At 26.2% G+C, this 22,500-nt stretch overlaps 3 protein-coding genes across 6 annotated transcripts; 2 read left to right on the forward strand and 1 right to left on the reverse strand.

The window, feature by feature from the left end:
- Positions 1-902: 902 nt before the first annotated feature.
- Positions 903-9,198, forward strand: LOC126907583 (myotubularin-related protein 6). Of its 4 annotated transcripts, none has more exons than XM_050688958.1 (11): positions 903-1,127; positions 1,333-1,623; positions 2,747-3,026; positions 3,089-3,246; positions 5,903-6,028; positions 6,096-6,230; positions 6,659-6,791; positions 6,874-7,106; positions 7,584-7,834; positions 8,168-8,678; positions 8,743-9,198. In XM_050688958.1, exons 2-11 carry the CDS (start codon positions 1,453-1,455, stop codon positions 8,887-8,889), a joined length of 2,145 nt encoding a protein of 714 aa, XP_050544915.1. In that variant the 5' UTR covers positions 903-1,127; positions 1,333-1,452; the 3' UTR covers positions 8,890-9,198. The 4 variants fall into 4 exon arrangements, with proteins under 4 accessions (XP_050544915.1, XP_050544917.1, XP_050544916.1 ...); XM_050688960.1 differs by having other exon boundaries at positions 1,361-1,623; XM_050688959.1 differs by having other exon boundaries at positions 1,407-1,623.
- Positions 9,199-10,751: 1,553 nt separating this feature from the next.
- On the forward strand, positions 10,752-19,910 carry LOC126907588 (uncharacterized). The gene is made up of 4 exons (XM_050688972.1): positions 10,752-11,475; positions 13,041-13,191; positions 18,143-18,459; positions 18,556-19,910. The coding sequence occupies exons 1-4, from the start codon at positions 10,785-10,787 to the stop codon at positions 18,696-18,698; spliced, it is 1,302 nt and encodes a 433-aa protein (XP_050544929.1). The 5' UTR covers positions 10,752-10,784; the 3' UTR covers positions 18,699-19,910.
- Positions 19,035-22,397, reverse strand: LOC126907587 (T-complex protein 1 subunit beta). Its single transcript, XM_050688970.1, has 6 exons — positions 22,231-22,397; positions 21,817-22,132; positions 20,938-21,270; positions 20,653-20,881; positions 19,433-19,989; positions 19,035-19,349 (listed from the first exon to the last, which is right to left on the reverse strand). The coding sequence occupies exons 1-6, from the start codon at positions 22,231-22,233 to the stop codon at positions 19,177-19,179; spliced, it is 1,611 nt and encodes a 536-aa protein (XP_050544927.1). The 5' UTR covers positions 22,234-22,397; the 3' UTR covers positions 19,035-19,176.
- Positions 22,398-22,500: the final 103 nt, after the last annotated feature.

A 22,500-nucleotide genomic window follows, 5' to 3' on the forward strand; every position in this document is an offset into this window, starting at 1 on the left:
TTTTATTATTTTTAGAATATTGGTAAGTTTTATGTAAATAAATATTACCAGTATAAAATAAATTAGATACCAATTTAAGTATTATCTAATATCTTCATTATAAAATTATATGCTCCTTAGAAAAAGATTTAAACATTTTAAGTATACAATTCGATCACAAGAATGATAATCAATTCTCTAAAAACTAATCGATAATAAAATTATTTAAAAAATAGGCATGGAGAATTTTAGAAAGTAATTTATAATTGTAATTAAAAATGCGAATTTTAATTATTATAAAAATGTTTAAAATTATAAATAAATAAAAATTTTTTTATCCCTCCTAGGTACAATATGTCGTCGCCTGAGATAAGTTTCTAACGAAAAATAGATTATTACTAGAACAAAACCAAAGGTTTGTACCCAGTGCTCGAATTGGCCAAAAATAAGTAGGGGAGCTCAGCTTAACAATTAGAAAACTGCGTCCCTAGCATTTTGAAGACTTTTTTTTTTTTTTTTCTCATTACTTTATTTAGTATTTATTAATAAATCATATTTCATTATCATACTAATATAAAAAAAAAAAAAAAAGAGGTGGTATTGTCCACCGTCCTCCCGTCCAATAAAAAAAAGTAGTTGGGGTGCGCAAAAAAATTTAAAATAAAGTAGAGGAGCTACGTCCCCCTGCGCACCCGCCCAATTCGAGCACTGTTTGTACCGCGATTTAGAGAATATTCTCTTCGTACGTGACGATATGTAATAATAATATAAGACCATATTTATTTTGTCTATATTTTCTATGCAAATATCTAAAGAACTCCTCTAACTAAAAAACAGCTGTTGATAATATTATCAAAGTAGAACATATCAGATGAAAACTAGTACACGAAAATGATAAAAAAATATTTGATAATAATATGGAATATGTAACTATGCTGTTGATGATGATGATGTATCTCAAAATTACTTAAGTTACCTCTTTTAATACAATATATATTGTAACAATTGTAACTGCAACAATTTAAAGTATATTTTATTAATATGAATTTAGTTTTATTTGTCTAATGTGTTAAAATTTTGTCCAATTATATTATTTTTTTCTCTGTGTGCTTTTGATTTTCAAAATGGAACATATTAAAACTCCAAAAGTAATTTATTATATTTTGAAAAATACTCCAATCTATAAAAATCTATGTGCTCAATTTAATTACTGGAATTATAACTCTGTATGTGGTGGATCTTATGTGGGGTGCTTGTGGTCGAGGTTAACACATTCATTGCATGTGTACTATATAATCTTAAATTATTTCTCTATCCTGTCTCTGTAGTATATCTTTTTTTATCCTAAAATAGGTTCTGCAAATTGTTTGTTTTCTTGTAGTTTCCACAGTAGACTTAACCCATGGTTGTTGTGCATGCTTTTGTAGGACATGCAGTGACTTGTGTATTTAAAACCATATCATACACAGTTGTATGGCTCAGAACGACAGGTTCGTATCGCCAATCGGCTTCCGTCTGTATCGTTTGTCATCAGCACCTGGATCGTATTCGCTGTTTTGCCGATTCAGGTCGTGGCTTCAGCGTGAGGCTGCGATGGCCAGAGTAGCCAGGCAACAGCAACAAGACGGTTCGGTCATTAAAAAGGTACATTGAGGGTTTTATGTGTCATGTTTATATAATTCATAAAATATTTTTTAAATAAATTTTTAATTTGAATACTACTACTTTTTAATTAATTCACAGATTTATTTATTTTTATTAATTAAATGTAAATTCAATCTAAACAAATTTAAAATATACAAAAATAATTTTATCATTATCATGAATAAAAATAAAAATGTTTGTTATCTTAAATGTGTTTTAGTGTTAAATAATGAATTAACTTTAGAACCCTATTAGTAAAAGGTGACTATTAAGTGTGTTTGATATATAGTGTCACAATTCAATTGTATATATTAATTTATATCATCCTGCTTGCATTCAAAGTTTTTTAGTAACCATTATTTACTAATTATCTAATAAACTATCTTAATGTCAAATACTGTAACTATCACTCTGAAATAGTGATGTTTATGTTGGAAATTTATGAGAGCTATCTAAATAATTAAAAAATCTGTTCCAAATATAATTTACTTGTATTTAGATTTGATAGAAACTTTTTTAAGTATTTATACCTTATAATTAAGATGCTTATTAAAATTAACTTAATACCTCTGAGTTATTGCTATTAATCAATTTTATTCAATGTTTTACTTCCAGAATGTACTCCTACAACTTGTGCTAGATATTAATTACTTTACACTAATAAAACTAGCGCTTTGAAGTATAAGTCACAGTTGTTTTAAAATCATACTACATGATGTTAATGAAAACAGTATTTGATGATTCTTAAAATTGTATACATATTTCTAACATTATCATTTAACCTTTTCACTTTATTTAACGGACTAAAAAATTCTTCAACATCTCTTTAAAATATAGTTTAATGTATAGAACACTATATATTGTGTTCCAAAGTAAAGAAAGGTCAATTGTTATAAACAATGAGAACAATAAAAATATTTTTCCTTATTTACTAAATAGCCTATTTATATATATTTATTTATTCTTTTTAAATATCTTCATAGATTTCTTTCAAAGGTCTTGAATGAGTAAGCTTAAATAGCTTATAACCTAATTCTAATTTTGTAACTAGCATTAAAAGGCTTAATATTTTTAACATTGTACAAATAACTGTGTTTTAACTTATCTTATAATTGGATTTCAGATTGAAAATGTTCGAATGCTAGATCGTTACAATTCAAAAAAAACATTGGTAGGCACATTATATTTAACTGCTACTCATTTAATATTTTTTGATCCAGAAAACAAAAAAGAATCATGGGTGTTATTAATGCATATTGGAAATGTAGAAAAACTTCCTTTAACTACGACTGGAAGTCCAATTCTTATTCGTTGTAAGACATTTTTGTCAGTAACATTTGTCATTCCGAAAGAAAGAGATTCACACAATATTTTTACTTCATTACTAGTTTTATGTCAACCTGGTTAGTATTTTCATTATATTATTATATAAAATATTTTAATTGTTATAAATATAAAATTTTAGTAAAAATTGAAGATCTTTACTGTTTTTTATATAAATCTAATTCTGATAAAATTTCAAAAAGTGCTGGATGGGAAAGCTTTAATTTGGAAAATGAGTATAAACGTATGAATGTGCCAAATGAAACTTGGAGTTTAACAACTTTAAATCAAGATTATGAAGTTAGTATGTTATTATTTTTTAATCTCTTAATTAAGTCTTCAGAGTTTTTTGTATTTCTATCAGTTTATTACAGCAATTTCTTTTGTTTATTAATGCACATTTTGTGTTTACGTGAATATTGAAAATCATAATACTTTTGTTTTTCTCAAAAGAGTTGTTACTTAAAAATGATTTATAATGTACTTTTCATTGGTCATGAAAGTTAATGGTGATAAAATTCTAAACTTTCAGTCATAAAATATTTGCTTTTTAACTTACAAGCATTAATTTTCGATTGAGTTCTAAATGATTATAAATTATAAATAATAAAAATCTGTATTAATTTTAGAATGAATGTTCTTAATAAAAATCATTACAAACAGAAAAATTGAATTGAGAGTGATAAAAAAAAATTAACTTATATATTTTTAGCTTCGATGCGAAGCTGAGAAGGTATTGGTTTTACTATGATGTGTTTTTTTTTTGGTGTCTGTTACCACTTTTTAGCTCTTACTGAACCGATTTCTTTCAATGATACGTCACAAGATCACAAATCGTATCTAGTCAAAGACATTGCCCTCAAAAATTGAAAAATATCCCTCGTTCCCCGTAAAGGGAGGAAATCTCCAAAAAAATTATAAATTTAAAAATCGCTAATTTTCGAAATTTTTTTTCCTTAAGACTGTCATAACTTTTTCAAAAATGACCATATCAATAAAATTTTTGTTTTATAGATGCTTGATGTCTTTACCTATCATTTGGTATATTTTTTTTACTAAAAACTGCCGTAACTTTTTTAAAAATAAACATATCAATATAATTCTTTTTTATATAGATGCATGATGTCATTACCTACCATTTGGTATATTTTTTTTTACCTGCCCACAGGAGGGTATTTAAAATGACAACTTTTTCACAAAAAATTAACTTTTTCAACTTAACTTTTAAAAGTGTCTGACACTTTTATATATATCTTAAATTAAAGCTAATGTAATGTACTTTATTATGGAAAAAGAAAATTTCGGATTTTATTTCATCTTCACGGTGAAAATGGGTACCAAATGCTATTTTTTGTGTGAAAATTCTCGATTTTATTTTTTACATTTTTAACTTTATAATGCTATAATTTATTTAAAAGTGTATGGATCAACACAATTTTTTTATGAGAAATAATATTTATATCCCTTTTTCATTCGACATACTTTATCTTAATCAGGATATTAATAAGGAAATAGCAAATCATGTAGCTTTTGGAATAATCCACCAATTTTTTAATATTATACACTATCTAAATATTTGCATCGAAGCGTTTTTATTGATAGTGATTTTAATCACTGTCAGATATCATTATACTTGATCCAACTATGGCATGTCATCAATGTGCCGCGACCCCCCTGTGCTGGGTTTTTTTTAAATAAAAGTATTCATATAAAAATATTCTGATTGATTATGGGTCAATCAAGTAAAAAAAAAATTGTTAAAGATTTTATATCTGCTTGTGTAGATAATATTGCCTTATAAAGATCGCCAACAATTATTGATATAATTTTAATATCAGCAACTTTTTTAATAAAATTTTGATATTGTATTGAAATATTGTGATATTATTAATATAAATTTGAATGAGCATGTCCAAATAGGATTTTAAGTTTAATTTAAATTTTACAGACTAATTATTTCTGTTACAGAGTTACATTAATTCTGAAAATATTATTAGGACAATTAATATTACAAAAATTCTTAAATTTATTGATTATTAAGCTTAGATTATCACTGGTACCGATGTCATCTATAAAAAAATATAAAGTCTGCAATACATAAGTATAGTAGTCGGAATTAATAAAGATAGTTAACCCTTTACTTATTAACATTTAATATTGTTTATGACCTTGGGTAATAACATGAGGTAAATAATTTTAATAATAGAATTGAATCATACTTATCAAGCACAGATCCATTTTGGGCTCAGGGGGCTACTCCTACCGTTCCCATGAAACTGCGCCGATACCTATGATACACTTTTCATATGTACAATGTATATAAACAATCAATTTTTGCAAATTATATTTTGTCTTAGTATCTATTATTTCATTAGTCATAAAACAAAGTAGATTTCCCCCATAAATATTCTCGTTCATAATTCTTAAGTTATATTTTTGATGTTAAATATTTTATGAATACTTTAATAATGAACTACCAAAATTATTACTGTGTAATTTCTATAATATCGATAATATATCAAAATCATTGATGACCCATATTGTACCAAAATGTAAGAACTATTTTATTGAAAATGTCAGTATTTCAATTTTATTACTTAATTATTAAAATTTCATTATTTATAGATATATTTTTTTAATGTAATTTTTTATTTTTGTAATTTTTTGACATAAAATACATTTATATTACATAAACATTTTAGTTACTTTATTTTTATTTTATAAATACACCCTCACATACATGTTGTATTTGTGGCTCATTATGCTTTAAATTTCTTTTAACACCAGTATACCTGTATAAATATTTATTTAGTTTATTTATATCTGTGGTATTATATACTTGCCTTAACATATAATTGGCCAGTGTTTCTTATTTCAAATATGAAAAACTGACTATTTCTAATCAATATTAAATAAATAGATAAAATTATCTGATAATTTAATGACTGATTTGTAGCTATGTGATACTTACCCTAAGTTCCTCTTTGTACCATCATCAGTGAGTACATCAATTTTATTAGGAAGCTCTAAATTTAGGAGTAAAGAACGTTTGCCAGTCCTTACATATTTGCATAGAAATAAGGTAATTTGTATTTAAAACTTCTACATTTTTTAGTCATTGTTTTTACAAAAACAAATTATTTTTTTAGGCTGCCATTTGTCGTTGTGCACAACCACTTTCTGGATTTAATGCTAGATGTTTGGAAGATGAACAACTTTTAAACTGCATACTTCATACAAATCCAGGCAGCAAGTATATGTATGTTGTTGATACAAGACCCAAGGTACTATATTTCTTACTATTTTATATTATATTAAATTTTTAAATCATTTATGTATCAATGGTATAAAGCATAGAAGAGGAAAATGATGATGAGTTAAGTTATGTAATATAAATAAAGAACTGTTGTACACCAATGATAACTATATATTTGAAAAATGACACAATTTTATATTTTATTTCAAAGTTTTGAATTAACTTTAACAATAAAAAAATTATAATGAATCTCTGTAAAATGATTAATAGTTCATTTACCTCTTTTGTACATAATACATAATTATATTAGCTAACTTTTTAGTTATATTACTAATGTTACATGATAGAAATTTTCATTTTTTTTTTCCAAAAGTTTTTACTTAAAGATTCAATATAATAATAAGTTATTGTTTTAAATACCTAATTATAAATGTATAAAGTACTTATATCTAATAGATAAATGCAATGGCAAATCGAGCAACAGGAAAAGGTTATGAAAATGAAAATTTTTATGAAAATATTAAATTTAATTTTCTTGGGATAGAAAATATTCATGTAATGAGAAGTAGTCTATCAAAAGTTGTAGATTGTAAGTATTTTACTTACTATTATTAGTTTGGTTTGGTTGGGTTTAATAAAAAAAATTAATTGATGTCAAAATTTAATTTTAGTGTGTGAGCAAAGAAATTTATCTATGTCTCAGTTTATTGGTGGGTTAGAAAATAGTGGGTGGTTGCGTCATATAAAAACAATTCTTGATACATCAGCATTTATATGTCAAGCTATTGATGGTGGAAAGTCAGTTGTTGTTCATTGTTCAGATGGTTGGGATAGAACTGCTCAAGTCTGTTCACTTGCATCACTTATGTTGGATCCATATTACAGAACTCTCAAAGGATTTCAAGTATATAAAAATAGATATAATAATTTAACTAAAAAAACATTGAACTATTTTTTTATTTTATTGATATCTCTTCAATAGCTAGGATTATTATGCCATAAATCAAATTGTTTTTAATTAAATTAATAAATACTGTAGTGCTTTTACTGTTTACAAATGTTAATGTTTGTATTACAACATAATATTTTGTTTTAACTATTGTTAATTCAGTATTTTAAAACAATTTTCCATATAATGTTAAAAAATATATAATATAGTTAAAATTTAGAGATTTTATAAGCATTTTTTCCTATTAAATATTTGTTTAAAAAATGCTAAATTATTTACATACCAAAGTAGGTATGTGTTTTGGTGTTAGGAAAAACTTATTATTAGATAATAAACTATATTTTTAGAAACATAAATACTAGTATATACTTAGTTTAATTAAGATAACAAATGAAAGAAAATATGAATATTACAATAAATGTATTGTTTTAGGCACTTATTGAAAAAGATTGGCTATCTTTTGGTCATAAATTTACTGATCGATGTGGCCATATTGCTGGTGATCCTAAAGAAGTTTCGCCTGTTTTTACTCAATTTGTAGAATCAACATGGCAACTCACTATGATTCAGCCAACATCTTTTGAATTTAATGAGCGGTTTTTATTAGTCCTTCATGATCATGTATCATCTTGTCAGTATGGAACTTTTATTGGAAACTGTGAAAAAGAGCGTGCTGATTTAAAGTAATTTTTTTGATTATTTTAAAATTTAATGCAATTGTATAGAATATTTAATTTTGAGAAATCTTTTTAATGTAATAAATCTTTATAAAGATTATTTTTATTATTAAAATATTTATTGTATTTCTAGTTGAAAAAATATTCCATATAATAAATATATTATATTTCATTATTTAATACAATAAAAAAAAATGGATTAGAACTTATAATATTGTCCTCAATTTATATTCTAGACAAAAAATGTGCTCTTCAGGTTTAATGACGATCAATTTTTAATATTTATGTTATTATATTTTAGTAAAATAAATTTTATCAATAATAAAGATTTTTTTTTAGATTGAAGGAACGTACATTTTCATTTTGGGGTTACGTGGAAGAACATAAAAAAGAATTTATAAACCCTTTACATATTGAAAATCCCAAAACTATGCATCCAGATTTATCCCCTCAAAATATAAGGTTTTGGAGAGGCATGTATTGTAGATTTGAAAATGGTGTTCATCCCCGTGAACATGTCTATGATATTTTATTAGCAACTAGTGAACAAACTAAATCACTGGATGATCATGTTAAGTTTTTGCAGAAAAGATTGTCATACTTTAAACGTAAACTCTCTGATGGTGCAGACATGGTTCGTAATAGCTTGTTTTCAAAAGAAACATGCATAGAGCCAATGAGCTATAATAAAGAAAGCAATGTTTTAAATTCAATGAATGACACATTTAGTAGTCTAACAGTGCTGGAACCAAAACTAGATGAATCCCATAAAGTTGCTATTGAATGGAAAAGCTTGAGAGAAACAGTGGCATGTGAATGTTCTACTCGTTTTGATTCTTCTACCAAAAAAGTATTATTATTTGTTATTTTCGTTTTTATAATCAATATTGATAAAAATATTTTTTATATTTTAGTATCACTGTTGGAAATGTGGAAATGTTTTTTGTCATCGATGTATTGATATGAATGTATCTTTACCTGGACATCTTAGTCAAGAGCCAGTTCCTGTTTGTCAAGGCTGTTATAAAATTATTTCAAGATCATCAACAGAATCATCCTGATTTATACTTTTTTAGTTTATCATTTATATAAAATAATTTTATAAGTAGAAATGTATATACAAAGTCATGAAATAAGTTTTAATAATTTATAATCTTGCTCTTCAATAACTTCCTTTATACAAAACCAAATTTTTAACTATAAATTATTATAATAGCGTTAATAATTTCTTTATAATTTTTTTTAATTTAAAAAATCGACAGTACAACTTTTACTATTTAAGCACAATATATTTCTTAAGAATAATACATTTAAAGTATTTTATTTTATATAACTATTATTTAAAAATAAATACATTTGATTAAATGTTACTTCACTATAAGAAATTTATATATATACAGGATGATTGGTTTATCATGAAAACTTTGATTACTCGGAAAATAAATTTAACATTGAAAAAAAAATTTAAATTTTTTTTAGATGCATATATATTTTTGTTTATCAGTTCCTAATTAAATTTTAGAATTATCCCTTATAATTTATAGTGGTGTCAACTTTATTTTTTTAAATGGCAACATACATATCTAATTTATAAAATATAAAATAATCTCATTAAAAAAATGTCTGGTCAATAAGCACTTTTAGGAACTAAAACTAGTATTTTGGAACTTATTCTAATTTTTATGTCTAATCAGGAGGAGGAATATGGACGAGAAATGTCTAATGACAAAAATAGCAGCGACCACATTTACTTTCATATTAAAATGCTAATTACTTCTGAATTACTTGTCCAAAGGTTCTTATTGATTTTTATTTTTCTCAATGTTTTCTTAATTAGATAATGTTTTATTTTTTAACTAGTTAAATATAAATGTTGTCATTTAAAAAAGCTGATAAATCAAGAAATATATGTAACTAAAAATAATCAAAAATTTAACTAGCTTTTAAAATAAAAATAATCATTTTTATTTTTAGTTAAATATGTATTTTTGTCATTAAAAAAAATAAAATTGGCACTCTTATAAAGTAAAAGGAATAAATTAAAAAAAAACTTAATAGTTGATGAATCGAGAAATATATGATAATAAAAAATACCAAAAATTATTATCTTTACATAATTATTATTATAAGAAAAATCAAGCGGTTAATATTAAAAAATCATCCTGTATTAATAAGGTAATTTAAAGGTTTGAATTGAAGCTTTATCGTTGTTTCATTTTTGTGATAATCAATATTTGGTAGTATAATTTTAAAATGCATGCTAAATTCTAGTAATTAAACCAATTATAATTTTTTATTTTTGATCATAACAGTTAATTTTATTGTTATTATTATATACTATACTATTATTCTGTGATCTTATTTATTTAATTTTCCATGTACATTAAATAAATTTAAATTTTCTATTTATGAAATGAAATTTAAGGATAATATTCTTAACCTTGTAAAATCCATCAGTGATTATAGTATTGTTTCAATTCATTAGTAAGCACCAAAGAAATATTTTGTTTAATTAGCTTGATAATTAAAACAAAAAAATACAACTAATATAAATAACAACAAATTCAATTTAATATAGAAAATATACAGACTGTAATTATTAAATACAGTTGTGTATTAAAGATAGCATGACTTAATGAAATGAATGTCCATCTAGAATCAATCCATAGTACTTAAAGTTATAGTCTGATTTTAATGATAAAAATATATTGAAATTGTCAATACCAAAATTTTGTTATTTGAATGCACTAAAATGTTTTCATTTTCAATATTGTTAAACACATGTGAAAATGATTTTCGTGTCAAACAATTCAGGACTCATTCATAATCTTACACATTCTCTGCTTGGGCGTCACCATTTGAATTCAAAAGTGTATGCTCCGCCCTTGGGACAGTTCATCGTTTTCTAAATAGTGTTGTTCCCTGTTAATCCATCGTTGAACGTCCTCACTGGTATATGAAACTTCGGGGATGTGGCCGCCGCCGTGCGCGTCTATCGTATTTTCGCAATAGCTGCCGCGTCCCCCAACGTAAGCTCCGCGCACCATACGCGATGTCTTCAAACACTCCGCCCAATACGCTTTCAGACGGGTTGCCATCGTTAGTATTGTCTAAGCGATATTTGGCGTACGCAAACCCGCCACAACTGTATAAGTTGGAGCATGAACAGCAACAGGATCAACCAAACACCTTTGTTGACTGGCAGCCAGGCACTTGGAAACCGTCTTTACCGCGACAACAGTCAAATACAGAGATGACTTGTACACCTCCTCAGACTGTACGCGCTAGATTTGAGCCTTCCGACGTGTTCACGCCATTGGTATTCGAGGCACAACAACCACAACAGCCGCCACCGTTGTGGATACGGCCAACAGAATATCGAACGACTCGCGAATGTCCGGCACAGAACAGATTACAGACAAGACCGCAAACGAGCCGACGGTCTTCAACACAGTCATCACCTGATAGTTATGAACAATACCAGAATAACAACCCAGGCGATTTAAGTTGGTTAGTCAATTTTCAGGTATCGTCCATTTTTGAACCAAACAATTCACAAACGACTGCCGGTAGAAGCAACATTCATAACTGGCACGATCAAGACACCCAAAAATTTAAAAGGAGGGTCGCAAAGTCCGAGTCAAAATGTAAGTTGGAATTCTCGATTATTCTGTTATTTGTGTTAAACAACTTATTATTACTGTGTCAACGTATTAGTATTAGGGACAGCGCCAGAAATTTTTTCCTTGGGGGGCGGTAAAGGGCAAAACAATTTTTTTGAATGGGCGAACACAACACTACATCTATCGGTAAAAAAAATTAAATGATTTATATATAATACACCAATTAACTTTACATAACATACTGCATGTAATATAAAATGTTAACACACTAGTAATGTTTAAAATGAAAATACAATCAATGAAAAATGTATTAAATGAATGTGAGATAAAAGAAAAATGACGTATCTACTCTTATAGTATGTAGTACGTTTATAATAAGAAGTATGTGCTGTTAAATACTTACTTGTGTGACATCTAAATCACTTTAAACATCCCACGATTGCGCCAAATTTGTAATATCAGCCACTTTATTTATGGTTTTTTTTTTTTTTTTTTTTTTCCATTATCATTAGTTGACTCGTTTGAAACACTTGTTTGAGGACCAAAGTAAGAATCAATTTTTCGAGTACTCATGTTGGAATAATGTATATTCGATTTTATAGTGAATTTATTATTAAAATCTATTAAGGAAACAATTTTATTGAACGATAGATCGAACACATAAACAGTATACGCACTAGATAAAACAGCAAGAATACCTACAGTACCCATTACGAACTACAATCGAAATTCGAATGACGTAGTTTATAAAAAAATGAAAATAAATAAAAATAATCTTTTAATATCAGTTTAATACTCAGCTGATAGTTGTCATTTCGTCAATCGTCCATTTGTCGTCGTAATTTAGATAATAAAAATTAAAAATAAAACACAAAAATACATATAAATATATGCACCAACGGCAATATTACCACACACACACAATTGTGAACTGTACATACTGTACGAGGACCCGACGTGTGGAATACCCACAATTAACATAATTTATACGAACGTGGCTAATAATAATTCTTTTGAATTTGAATCGCACAAATTTCAATGATATCGACATTACGACAAATGAAAACTATTTCTATATTACTTAACAATAAAATATGCTTATTTACTCTCTTCAATAACACGGACCAGACGGAGGGATATTATTGAATGCGATTATAGCTGATGTGAGCGTAGATGATGTGGGTGATCGTGTCAAGTGGAAGTTTAGGATAAGGGTGGCCGACCCAAGTAGTTGAGATTATGGTGAGGAAAAAGAAGAAGAACACATGTGATATTGACTACATTATAGTTCGTAAGACTATAGTTCAATTTACACCTTTCAACTCAACAAAATTAATTTTTACCTTAAATTCTCAACATTATTTATTTCAAATAAACTTATAGTCTTAAGAGAAAATATTTATGTATTATATTTGTATAGATTCAGAATAATATATAAATAACAATTCATTTTTACAATAGAAAATTTATACTTCCTAAAATTCTGAGCAGTTTGATCCGGTTGTTTAATTTACCTTTTTCTAAAACATTTAATCTAAAATAGTGAAAGCAAATACATAAAAATCATGATAAAACACATTTTTTTTCAGACGTGTCGAAAACAAATCGAAAGCCCTACCGGCTACCTCCGTCGAGATTAGACAAAGCCAATAAGCCGGGCTACACATATACAGAAATGATTCATCAAGCTTTATTGGAGAAAAAAGAACTTCCAGTAGCAGAAATATATCAATGGATATCGTAAGTTAAATTGATAAATCAGTTAATACAATCACGACTCAATGTTAAGATTTAATCAAATTTGTTTCTTTTAACACATTTTATTGTGACTAGAACTACAGTTCCTACCACGAAATCTATTATAATTTATAAAATTTAAATGTACAAACGGGGAAATTTATTATAAATTAGAATATGAAGTCAAGATTTTAGGACCTCTTGAAATTAGTGGTAAATTTTGGTCTTTAATGCAATTATTTACTAGAAGTTAAAAAATAATTTCTTATAAAGTGAATTGTCAAAATTAAAATTGCATGGCTATGCTTTAATCTGTATGCATAGGTAAACCATAAACCATAAGCCATAAACACTACTAAACTGCTGTTTACACTACATAATTTATGTTCAACATCATAGACCCTTTTCATGACACCATATTGTTTGTATTGCCCATATCATAGTCATCATTTGGCAACCACAGTTAACGAAACTCCCTTATTCTACCATCGAGCGTGATAACACCAATTTTATGGTTCAGTAACTGAGAAGTCGCTATTTATGGATTGCGTGTTGTCCCGTTAGGAAAAAAACTAGACAAGTGTACGTGTATTAAAAATAATTCTTGTGCGACATATAAGTAGACCTGAATCATGATTCAATCCAAAATAATCAGACGAGTTGAATAATTAATGTATGTATTACAAGAAGATAATTAAAATCATAAAATATCTACGCTTACTTATATAAATGTAACTAGAAAAAAATTAAGAAAATAAATCTTCTTACCCTCATAAATTAGAAAAACCTATCCAAAAATCGAAGAAAAACTAATTTTTGTTTTAAAACTTTTCATAAGAATAAATCTAGTTCATGAACCAATATTTTTTCTACGTTGTGGAATATCATTTTTTTAATTATTATTTATTTTTTAGTTGATAATAAAATATTTTACAGCTGTAAAAAGCCCAAACAATGTAGTAGGAGCGGGTATAAATAACTTTTAAGGAGGATGGTGAAAATATAAATTGAAAAATCATAGGATAATGAAGTTAAAGTCCCATTAATAATCTATGAACGCATACTTGGTAAAGCCAAAATTACATAAAAACACCTTTATTTTTTCGTATATCAAAAACAAAAATTACAAAATTATAACTTTGCAATTATTTTTTCTAAAATCTAAGGCTTGGGTCTAGAACTTAGTTGTAATCATAAATAAATATACGTATTTTAAGTAGAATACATTTGTTTTTTATAAATATTATGTGAATTCTTATGATCATAACAATATCTTTAGTGTGCTAAAAATTCTGTTACTATAATGTTTAAAAAAAAACACGAACCAAGGAGGGAGACGGATTTACCCATCACCTCCCTAATAATCGGCATTGCTTTGTGATATTTCATCCATTTGTTCATTAAATTATTTAATTATTTTTATATATATAATAATGTGAAAAATCCATTAAATTTTTTTAAAGCTTTTTGGACTTGATCCCTTTTTTAATGAACATTTCAGTTAAAAGAAAAATCGTTTTGCATTAATAATTTAGCCGAATTAGAGAACCTTGTAAAATTGACAAAATGTAAGATGTCTAAAAATCAAAATATATTTTTATACAAAATGTCAATAATTAAATTCAATTCAATTAAGCTTTTATATTATTGGTAATTATTGGCCGATTTTCAAGCAATTTGGATTATAAAATAATAAAACATTTTTTTGGGTGATATTTTTAAAATTAATTATTATACTATATTTCTTAATATTATAAAATAACTCTATGAGACACACATTTTAAATGTATAGAAAATATACTGATAGAAAATATAAATTCATTTTTATTTCACCTGTCTTTACCTAATATTTTTTTGGTCACGTGTTTGTATTTCCTGTGTAAAACGGTTTCCATCGAAAAGAGTCTATGGGGGTTAATAATGATAGCTATTAGTTTACGAAATCAACCGTCCGTGAAACTTTTCACCTATTCCCACCCTTCAGTGTTTGTATACTATAAACAAATGATAATTAGCATATTTTAATAGTAATTGTTCAATGAATACTATTTTCCATTAGTTAATCATTTGATGTTATATTCGCTAATATTTAAATGATTCAAGTATTATAATTATAAGTAAATCTGAATTGTTGAGAACTTTGAAGAAATAGTTTTTAAAAATGTATAGATCCGTAAAAAAATACATTTTATTCATATCAGGGCTGCGCTATCGTAAATGTGCTGAATGTGATTTCCAAATTGTGTCCCTCTGCACCAAATAACCAAAAAAAAAACTCGAACCAAAAGTCTTTTATTTTTAACCTTATTCAGAGCATATTTTATCACATAATTTTAAAATTTTAATTTTTACACCCTCAGTAGAAAGTTTGCTTGATAATACTATTCGAAAGACTGTACAAAAATAGAATTAATACATTTACATTTTTCTTTACTCAACTAGCAATTATTCTAGTTGTTAAATATTCTACATGACTCTAAGTCATTCTATTTCCAGTAAAATCATTTAGGCGACCAAAGAAATTTATATGTTTTGACTTTTTGAAGTCAAAAATATATCAAGGTTGTTAAAAAAAAATCTATTTAAAACATAAATAAACCATTTATAACGTCCCTAAGACCAATCTAAATGTTGACATTTTTGGTGTTTTAAACAAGCAGTGTTAAAAAGTAACAACCTTGAAATATTTTGCAAAATGCAAAAATTCAGAATAATAAATTGAGTTAATGTATTCATATATATAATACAATGACGATAAACTTTAAAGAAACGGTAAAGTTTATGTAATTTTGATCTGTTCGCATTAATAATTTTTTTTTAATATTTATATCAAGACAATATTGTTGGAATGTAGCGTGTATATGCCTTGGTTCACCTGAAAATATTTCTCCCCTTCACAATCACACGTTTATTATATTCGTACACTTTGGTACCAGGCACAAGTTGTGGGTTTCCTTAAGGGATTGAAAGAAATAAGGTTAACTTTACCGAAGCAGGGTGTCTCCCTTTACAGCTTATGTTTTATGTGTTATATTTGCAAACATAGAACCGATATTTTTAATCAAAGTTAATTCAAACACTCTTGAATTATTGGAGGTTAAGTAAAAAGATTTAATTTATAACATAAGAAAAAACATATATAAGAATTTCAACTACTTAATTTTTTCTAGTTTTTTCTCACTTATTTTGACCATTAGAAAAATACTGTTTATACATATTAATTAATATTAAGCAAAATCATTTAAAACTAATAGCTTCCCAAAATACAATAAAAGTAATCACTTTGGAGTAGGTAACATTTTACTGTTAAAAAAAAATAAAAACCATGAATACTAAATTTAAAAAAATATTTATTTAAAAACATTTATCAAATAAAACGAATTTATGAAATTACCAAAACATTTTTTCAAATTATTATAAATACTTTAATATAATTTTTCATGTCATTAGACGCGCAAAAATAAAATATTTATCTAAAACATTATTTATTAATGTGTTCAAAGAAAATAAGAAAAAATATGCATTACAATTAAGTTATACTTTTCGCTTCTTGAAGTATCTATTAAATACGTTGTTAAAACAAGACTTACTCATATATCTCTGTTTATCGTTCGTGTTACCTATCTGTTTGTCGAAAATCATTGCTAAACTGCGTGTTTTTTGTCTTTTAACGCAAACAGTTTGAAACTGAGTCGTTTTAAAATCAGCAATAACTGCAATAAGTTGACAATTCTTAATGGAATTTTTCATGTCCGTTTCCCATTGCTTTTCTTTTAATTTATCTGACGTATCGACATCCTCGTTTACCTGTTTTTGTTGTTCACTTATAACATGACACTTTACATTTTCAGGGCCTAAAATTATTATCTCTGAACCGGCTTTTGAGCCCTGTGAATATTGTTTATCTGTCATATTGTTTGGTCCACGTTTTATTTTGTACTAAATTATTTTACATAACTATCAGTTATTATATTATGATTTGAAAAAAAAACTGCATACGATAGTATAGAAATAATTTATTATCATTTAAAGTTAACATGATAACTATAATGAGTGGTTTTATAAAAATCTGATAATCATGTAATTAAAATGACTAAATATTAAACTATTTAAAAATAAAGAGTCGCTGTTAATATCTAAATGATAATGTGAATATGATTATTCGTAAGTTTTTACATCCGGGTACACGCATTGTGCTTTAAATTACTCATAGAAGTAAAACAGGACATCACATTTTTTAATAGACAGTAATCGACTAAAAGCGTATTCATTCTTTAAATTTATTTTAACACAATATTAATTATCAAAGGTGTTTTTGGATAGTAAACACATGTATATGACGTATTTTTCATTTTATTTCATTAATTTTGAAAATTAACGAAATATACCACTTAAATGACTACAAATAAGTTCTTGTAATTTCCTATACATTAAAAAAAACATTTTAAATTATTATCTTCTGCCAATTGTATTTTCAAAACGTTATTATTTTTGGACCCTTTTACAATATAAAAAACGAATAGTCATAGATATCTTCAGTTTGGAACTCATATAACATACAGAGCTTATACCCTTTGATTTTTTAAAAAAAAACATTTTTAACGATGTTATAAAAATACTAGTTAAGTAACCGTGTAATTACTTATATAATTAGCATTTATTTAATAAAATAGTTAAACAGATTCTAATATTTAATTTTTGGAAAATATTCAATTTAATAAAAAAATCTATATTTTTAAGATACTCAAGTTTATATAAAGACATGAAGACTAAGGTACAAAATTTGAAAGTAACCCTAATAATTTTTTGGTGATTGTTATTTATGTTTTGGTTTTAATACATATAATACTGACATATATATAACAAAATTTGAAAAAAATCTGTTATTTTATATACTTTTGTTTCTGTCTTAACTTTTATAAAATATTTTTATATACATTAATTTTCTATTAAGGAGTCATTTCCCATATTTTCGAGAAGATGATGAACGTTGGAAAAACTCAGTTCGGCATAATTTATCTATAAATCCAAACTTCAGAAAAGGACGTAAGTCTCAAGGAGCTGGTCACTATTGGAGGTTATGTAACACTGAAGAAAGTTTAGGTCAGCGTGAATATCCTACAATTCCCGAAGAAGAAGTATCAGTAACTTCACCTCAAGGATCATCTGAATTAGAACAAGCTTGTAAATATCTTGAGAGTGAATTGCAAAGAGAAGACAGTTTAGATAGTGAAAAGTTACAAGCAACCTTTGATAATGCATTAGATAATGGTATTAACTATATTAATGTTACATAATTTCATATAAGATTTAAAAATTTGTAATAGAATATATATGATTAAGTAAATTTAACTTAATACATTCCAGATATATACACCAACTCATTTTTGATTTCAAGTCCACCAAAATATCAAATCAGTGATCAAATGAACTTATCGAATAATGATTTTCATTCATATGATGGAAATCTATTGGAAGAATCAATAGATTTTCAGTACTATAATTTATGATGGACCTGCTCAAATAGTTCATTTTCATTTTTAAAAGTTCTTACTCATTTTTTATTAAGACTGATAAGTGAAAAACTTTTTGTAATTTTTTATATTCACTTGAATTTTTTTCTTTTTGTATACTGAATTTATGTGTTCTTTATTTTTGTTACCAATTAATGATTATTATACTGGTCCCACATGTAACATACTAGTCAATTACTTGTTTTAAAAACTAAATGTGCTTGATTTTTGTTAAACACCATTTATAAATATTGTAGTTATATTAATACATAATAATTGTTTATTTGATAAGCATTTTCTTTTTTAAATACTTCTATAAAGGTTTATCAAGAATAGTGTTTCATATTTTTATATATTTTAAGAAAAAAACTTTTATAAAAAAAAATATGTGAATTAAAACAATCTTTATGTGTTTCTATTTGAGTTAGTTTGTTATGAAAGATTAATGTTATAAATATATTAGAACTTATAATTATTAGCAATGACCACGATCTTCAACTCGTTGTCTTGGAGCTGCTTTAATAATACAGTCTACTCGTAGGATCATTTCAGCGGCTTCAGCTGCAGAAACTAATACTTGTCGCTTCACTACAAAAGATTCTGTAATTCCATTCTCACGCATACAGCCCAAAGAACCTTTTTCCATATCTAAAACATATAAACATGTAAGTACTTAAAGTATATACTTAGTAAATAATATTTTTTGGACTATTAAAATTTAAATAGCTTACCTAGTCCCATTGAAGTTTTGTTTAAGGCATGAGCTGCTCTCAACTCATGTACAAGTTGAGCAGAATCTAAACCGGCATTATCAGCAATTGTTGTAGGCAAAGATTGAAGAGCTCTAGCAAAAGCTTCCATTGCTACAGCTTCTTTACCTGCAGTTTTTGCTGCTACAGCACTTACAGCATTAGCCATTAACATTTCACTGCAACCTCCTCCATACACAATAGTAGGTTCACGTACTGTAGATGCAAGTACACATAAGGCATCATGTAAAGACCTATCAGCTTCATCAATAATTTGTTCAGTTGCTCCTCGAATAACAATAGTGCAAGCTTCACCAAGAGCTACACCAGAAAAACGCAATAATGTGCTTTCACCAATCATGGTTTCTTCAATGAGTTTACATGTTCCCAATTTAGCAGTGGCAGGAGAATCGAATGTTGATAAAATTTCCCCACCAGTAACAAGAGCTAAACGTTCAATTCCATCAAAATCTGCATGTTCAATTGCCATCACACCAGAATCAGCAAAAAGTTGTTCTGGATAGTTGTAGATTAATTGCCTAAAAAATACAAAACAATTTATAATTTACAAGAAATGAAATAATATAAAAAGTTGAAAAAACATGTTTTCAAATAAAAAAAAATGTACAATAATTATTATCATTATTAATTAAATATAAATTAGCTGTAAGAACAGTTACAGAAATGAATGTAGAGGAAGACCAAAAGAAAAGAGATGGAGGGATGTTATTGAATGCGATGAGGATAGCTGATGTGAGCGTAGATGATGTGGAAGATCGTGTCAAGTAGAAGTTTAGGATAAGGGTGAACGACCACAAGTAATTGGGATTAAGGCAAGAAAAAATAAAAAGAAAAGATTTATTAAATGTAAATTATATATTAATTTATATAATATATAATATTTTTATTTATTAATACACTGTTTATTAAATTTAATCTTGTGTTTTAAATTATTTTTTTTTTATATGAAAAACTATAAATTTAACTATATGAAAAATTTTATGCATGAGTACAATAAAATAATCAGTAGATAAAAAGCTATGTATAAATGAAACATGTATTTTTAAGTTTCATTATATTCTACTGATGTTAGAAAATAAATTTATACAATTAAATTTTTGAATTAAAAATAATAGTAATAATACTAATAATAAAATTTATAAAAATTATTTGGTAATCAAACAACCAAATTTTTATTTTACCTGTTAATAAATACATTACAATCATGAGCAATAATTTTGTTCACTTTATCTTTCATTTTTTCTTTTTCTGCCAATTCAAGTTCTGCTACTTTAGCCATAGAATCGACTTTAATTCTAGAACCAAACACTTTAATTTTATCTGTGTCCATAGGTGTATTTGCAATTAAGATACGAGCATTTTCAATACGTTTAGGCTGATGTTGACCAATTTTTTTGTCAAGAAGGAATCCTAAAGTAAAAAAATGTATTTTTAAATTATTCAAAATAACTATAAGAATAAAATACCTTCATCTAAAAATGAATCTTCTAAACAGCCACCCTTTAATTTTATTATCTGTATAGCTGATAGATTTCCAGAGCCTTTAAGGCGTAAAATAGCATCAACTGATAATTTAGCGAAATGTTCTTTATGTTGAGATAATATTTTGGAACTTAAGGTAGTACGAGCAATATTGAGAAGATCTTCTCTGAATGTTTCTTCGCTTTTACTATTATTCATTGCAGCTGCCTGTAGTGCATCATGAGCAATTTTGGTTGCCTTACGCCAACCAGAAATAATTACTTGAGGATGGATTTTTTGATCTACCAACTTTTCAGCTTCACGTAATAGTTCAGCAGCTATAGTAAAATTTTGTAAATCATTTAATTATAGTATGTCATACATTATATTTGTTTAATAAATTTAATATTTTTTACTCATGATGATTTAATAAATTACATCAATAAATAAATATCATTTTTTTAGTGATTTTTTTTTAATGTGATAATTATAATGAATTGTTTGACATCTCATAAATTTGATAGTAAAAAAGTTTAAATATTGAAGAGATATTTTTAAAACATAATAGAGTGCCAATATTTTAATTACATAACAATTGTACAAGAAACCATGTTTTTTTTTTGGTAATAACTCTAAAGAAAATTAATTCTAAACATTTTAAATAAAAATACATAAAAAAAATTTGAATGTTTTAGTTATTTACTAGCTTAATTTAACTTGATAACGATTCTTATAAATGATGATTTTAATTTGCTCAATCAAGCTTTAATGAATTAACCACTATTAATATGATAATACATACTAAATTATAAAATTCAAAGAAATAGATCAAATACCATAAAATATTTATTATAAGAATAATTTAAGTTAGGAAAATATCATACCTAATACAGTTACAGATGTAGTTCCATCACCAACTTCACCATCTTGTACTTTGGACATATCAACCAAAATTTTAGCAGCAGGGTTATCTACTCCTATGCTTTTAAGAATTGTAGCTCCATCATTTGTTACCTCAATTTTAGCATCCATTCCTCCACGTCCAGCTGATATTAATATTTTATCCATTCCTTTGGGGCCCAAAGTACTTTTTACTAAATCTCCAATAGCAATTGCACCAATAAAACTAGATAAACGTGCATTTTCTCCTTTGTCTTCTTCAGCTTGATGTTTTAAAATACGAACTGGATTTAAAGAAACCTTTAAAAAGTACAAAATCATACATTAATATCAGAACGCCTACATACAAAATTACACTAATTCAAATAAAATTGTTATTTTGAAAAGTTATCATTTACCATAATATTTATTTAATAAGGAATATTCGTTCAAGTGCAAATAGTAATTATAAACTGGAAAATTTAAGTACAAAAACGTGTGTAAAATTTCAATTTAATGTATAAGCACATTAGTAATCAACATTCACAATGAGGTTCAGCACCGGATGGTGAAGAGAAGGTATGGTTTTTCCTTTATCAATTATCAAGTGATTACAAAACATGGTGACCAATTGTATATACAATTTTTGAGTTGGTATTTCAATAACCATTTGGGATACTGAAGACGAT

This window comes from Daktulosphaira vitifoliae, unplaced genomic scaffold (genome assembly GCF_025091365.1).
Source record: "Daktulosphaira vitifoliae isolate Bord-2020 unplaced genomic scaffold, ASM2509136v1 Scaffold_5, whole genome shotgun sequence".
NCBI classification, from domain to species: Eukaryota; Metazoa; Arthropoda; class Insecta; order Hemiptera; family Phylloxeridae; genus Daktulosphaira; species Daktulosphaira vitifoliae.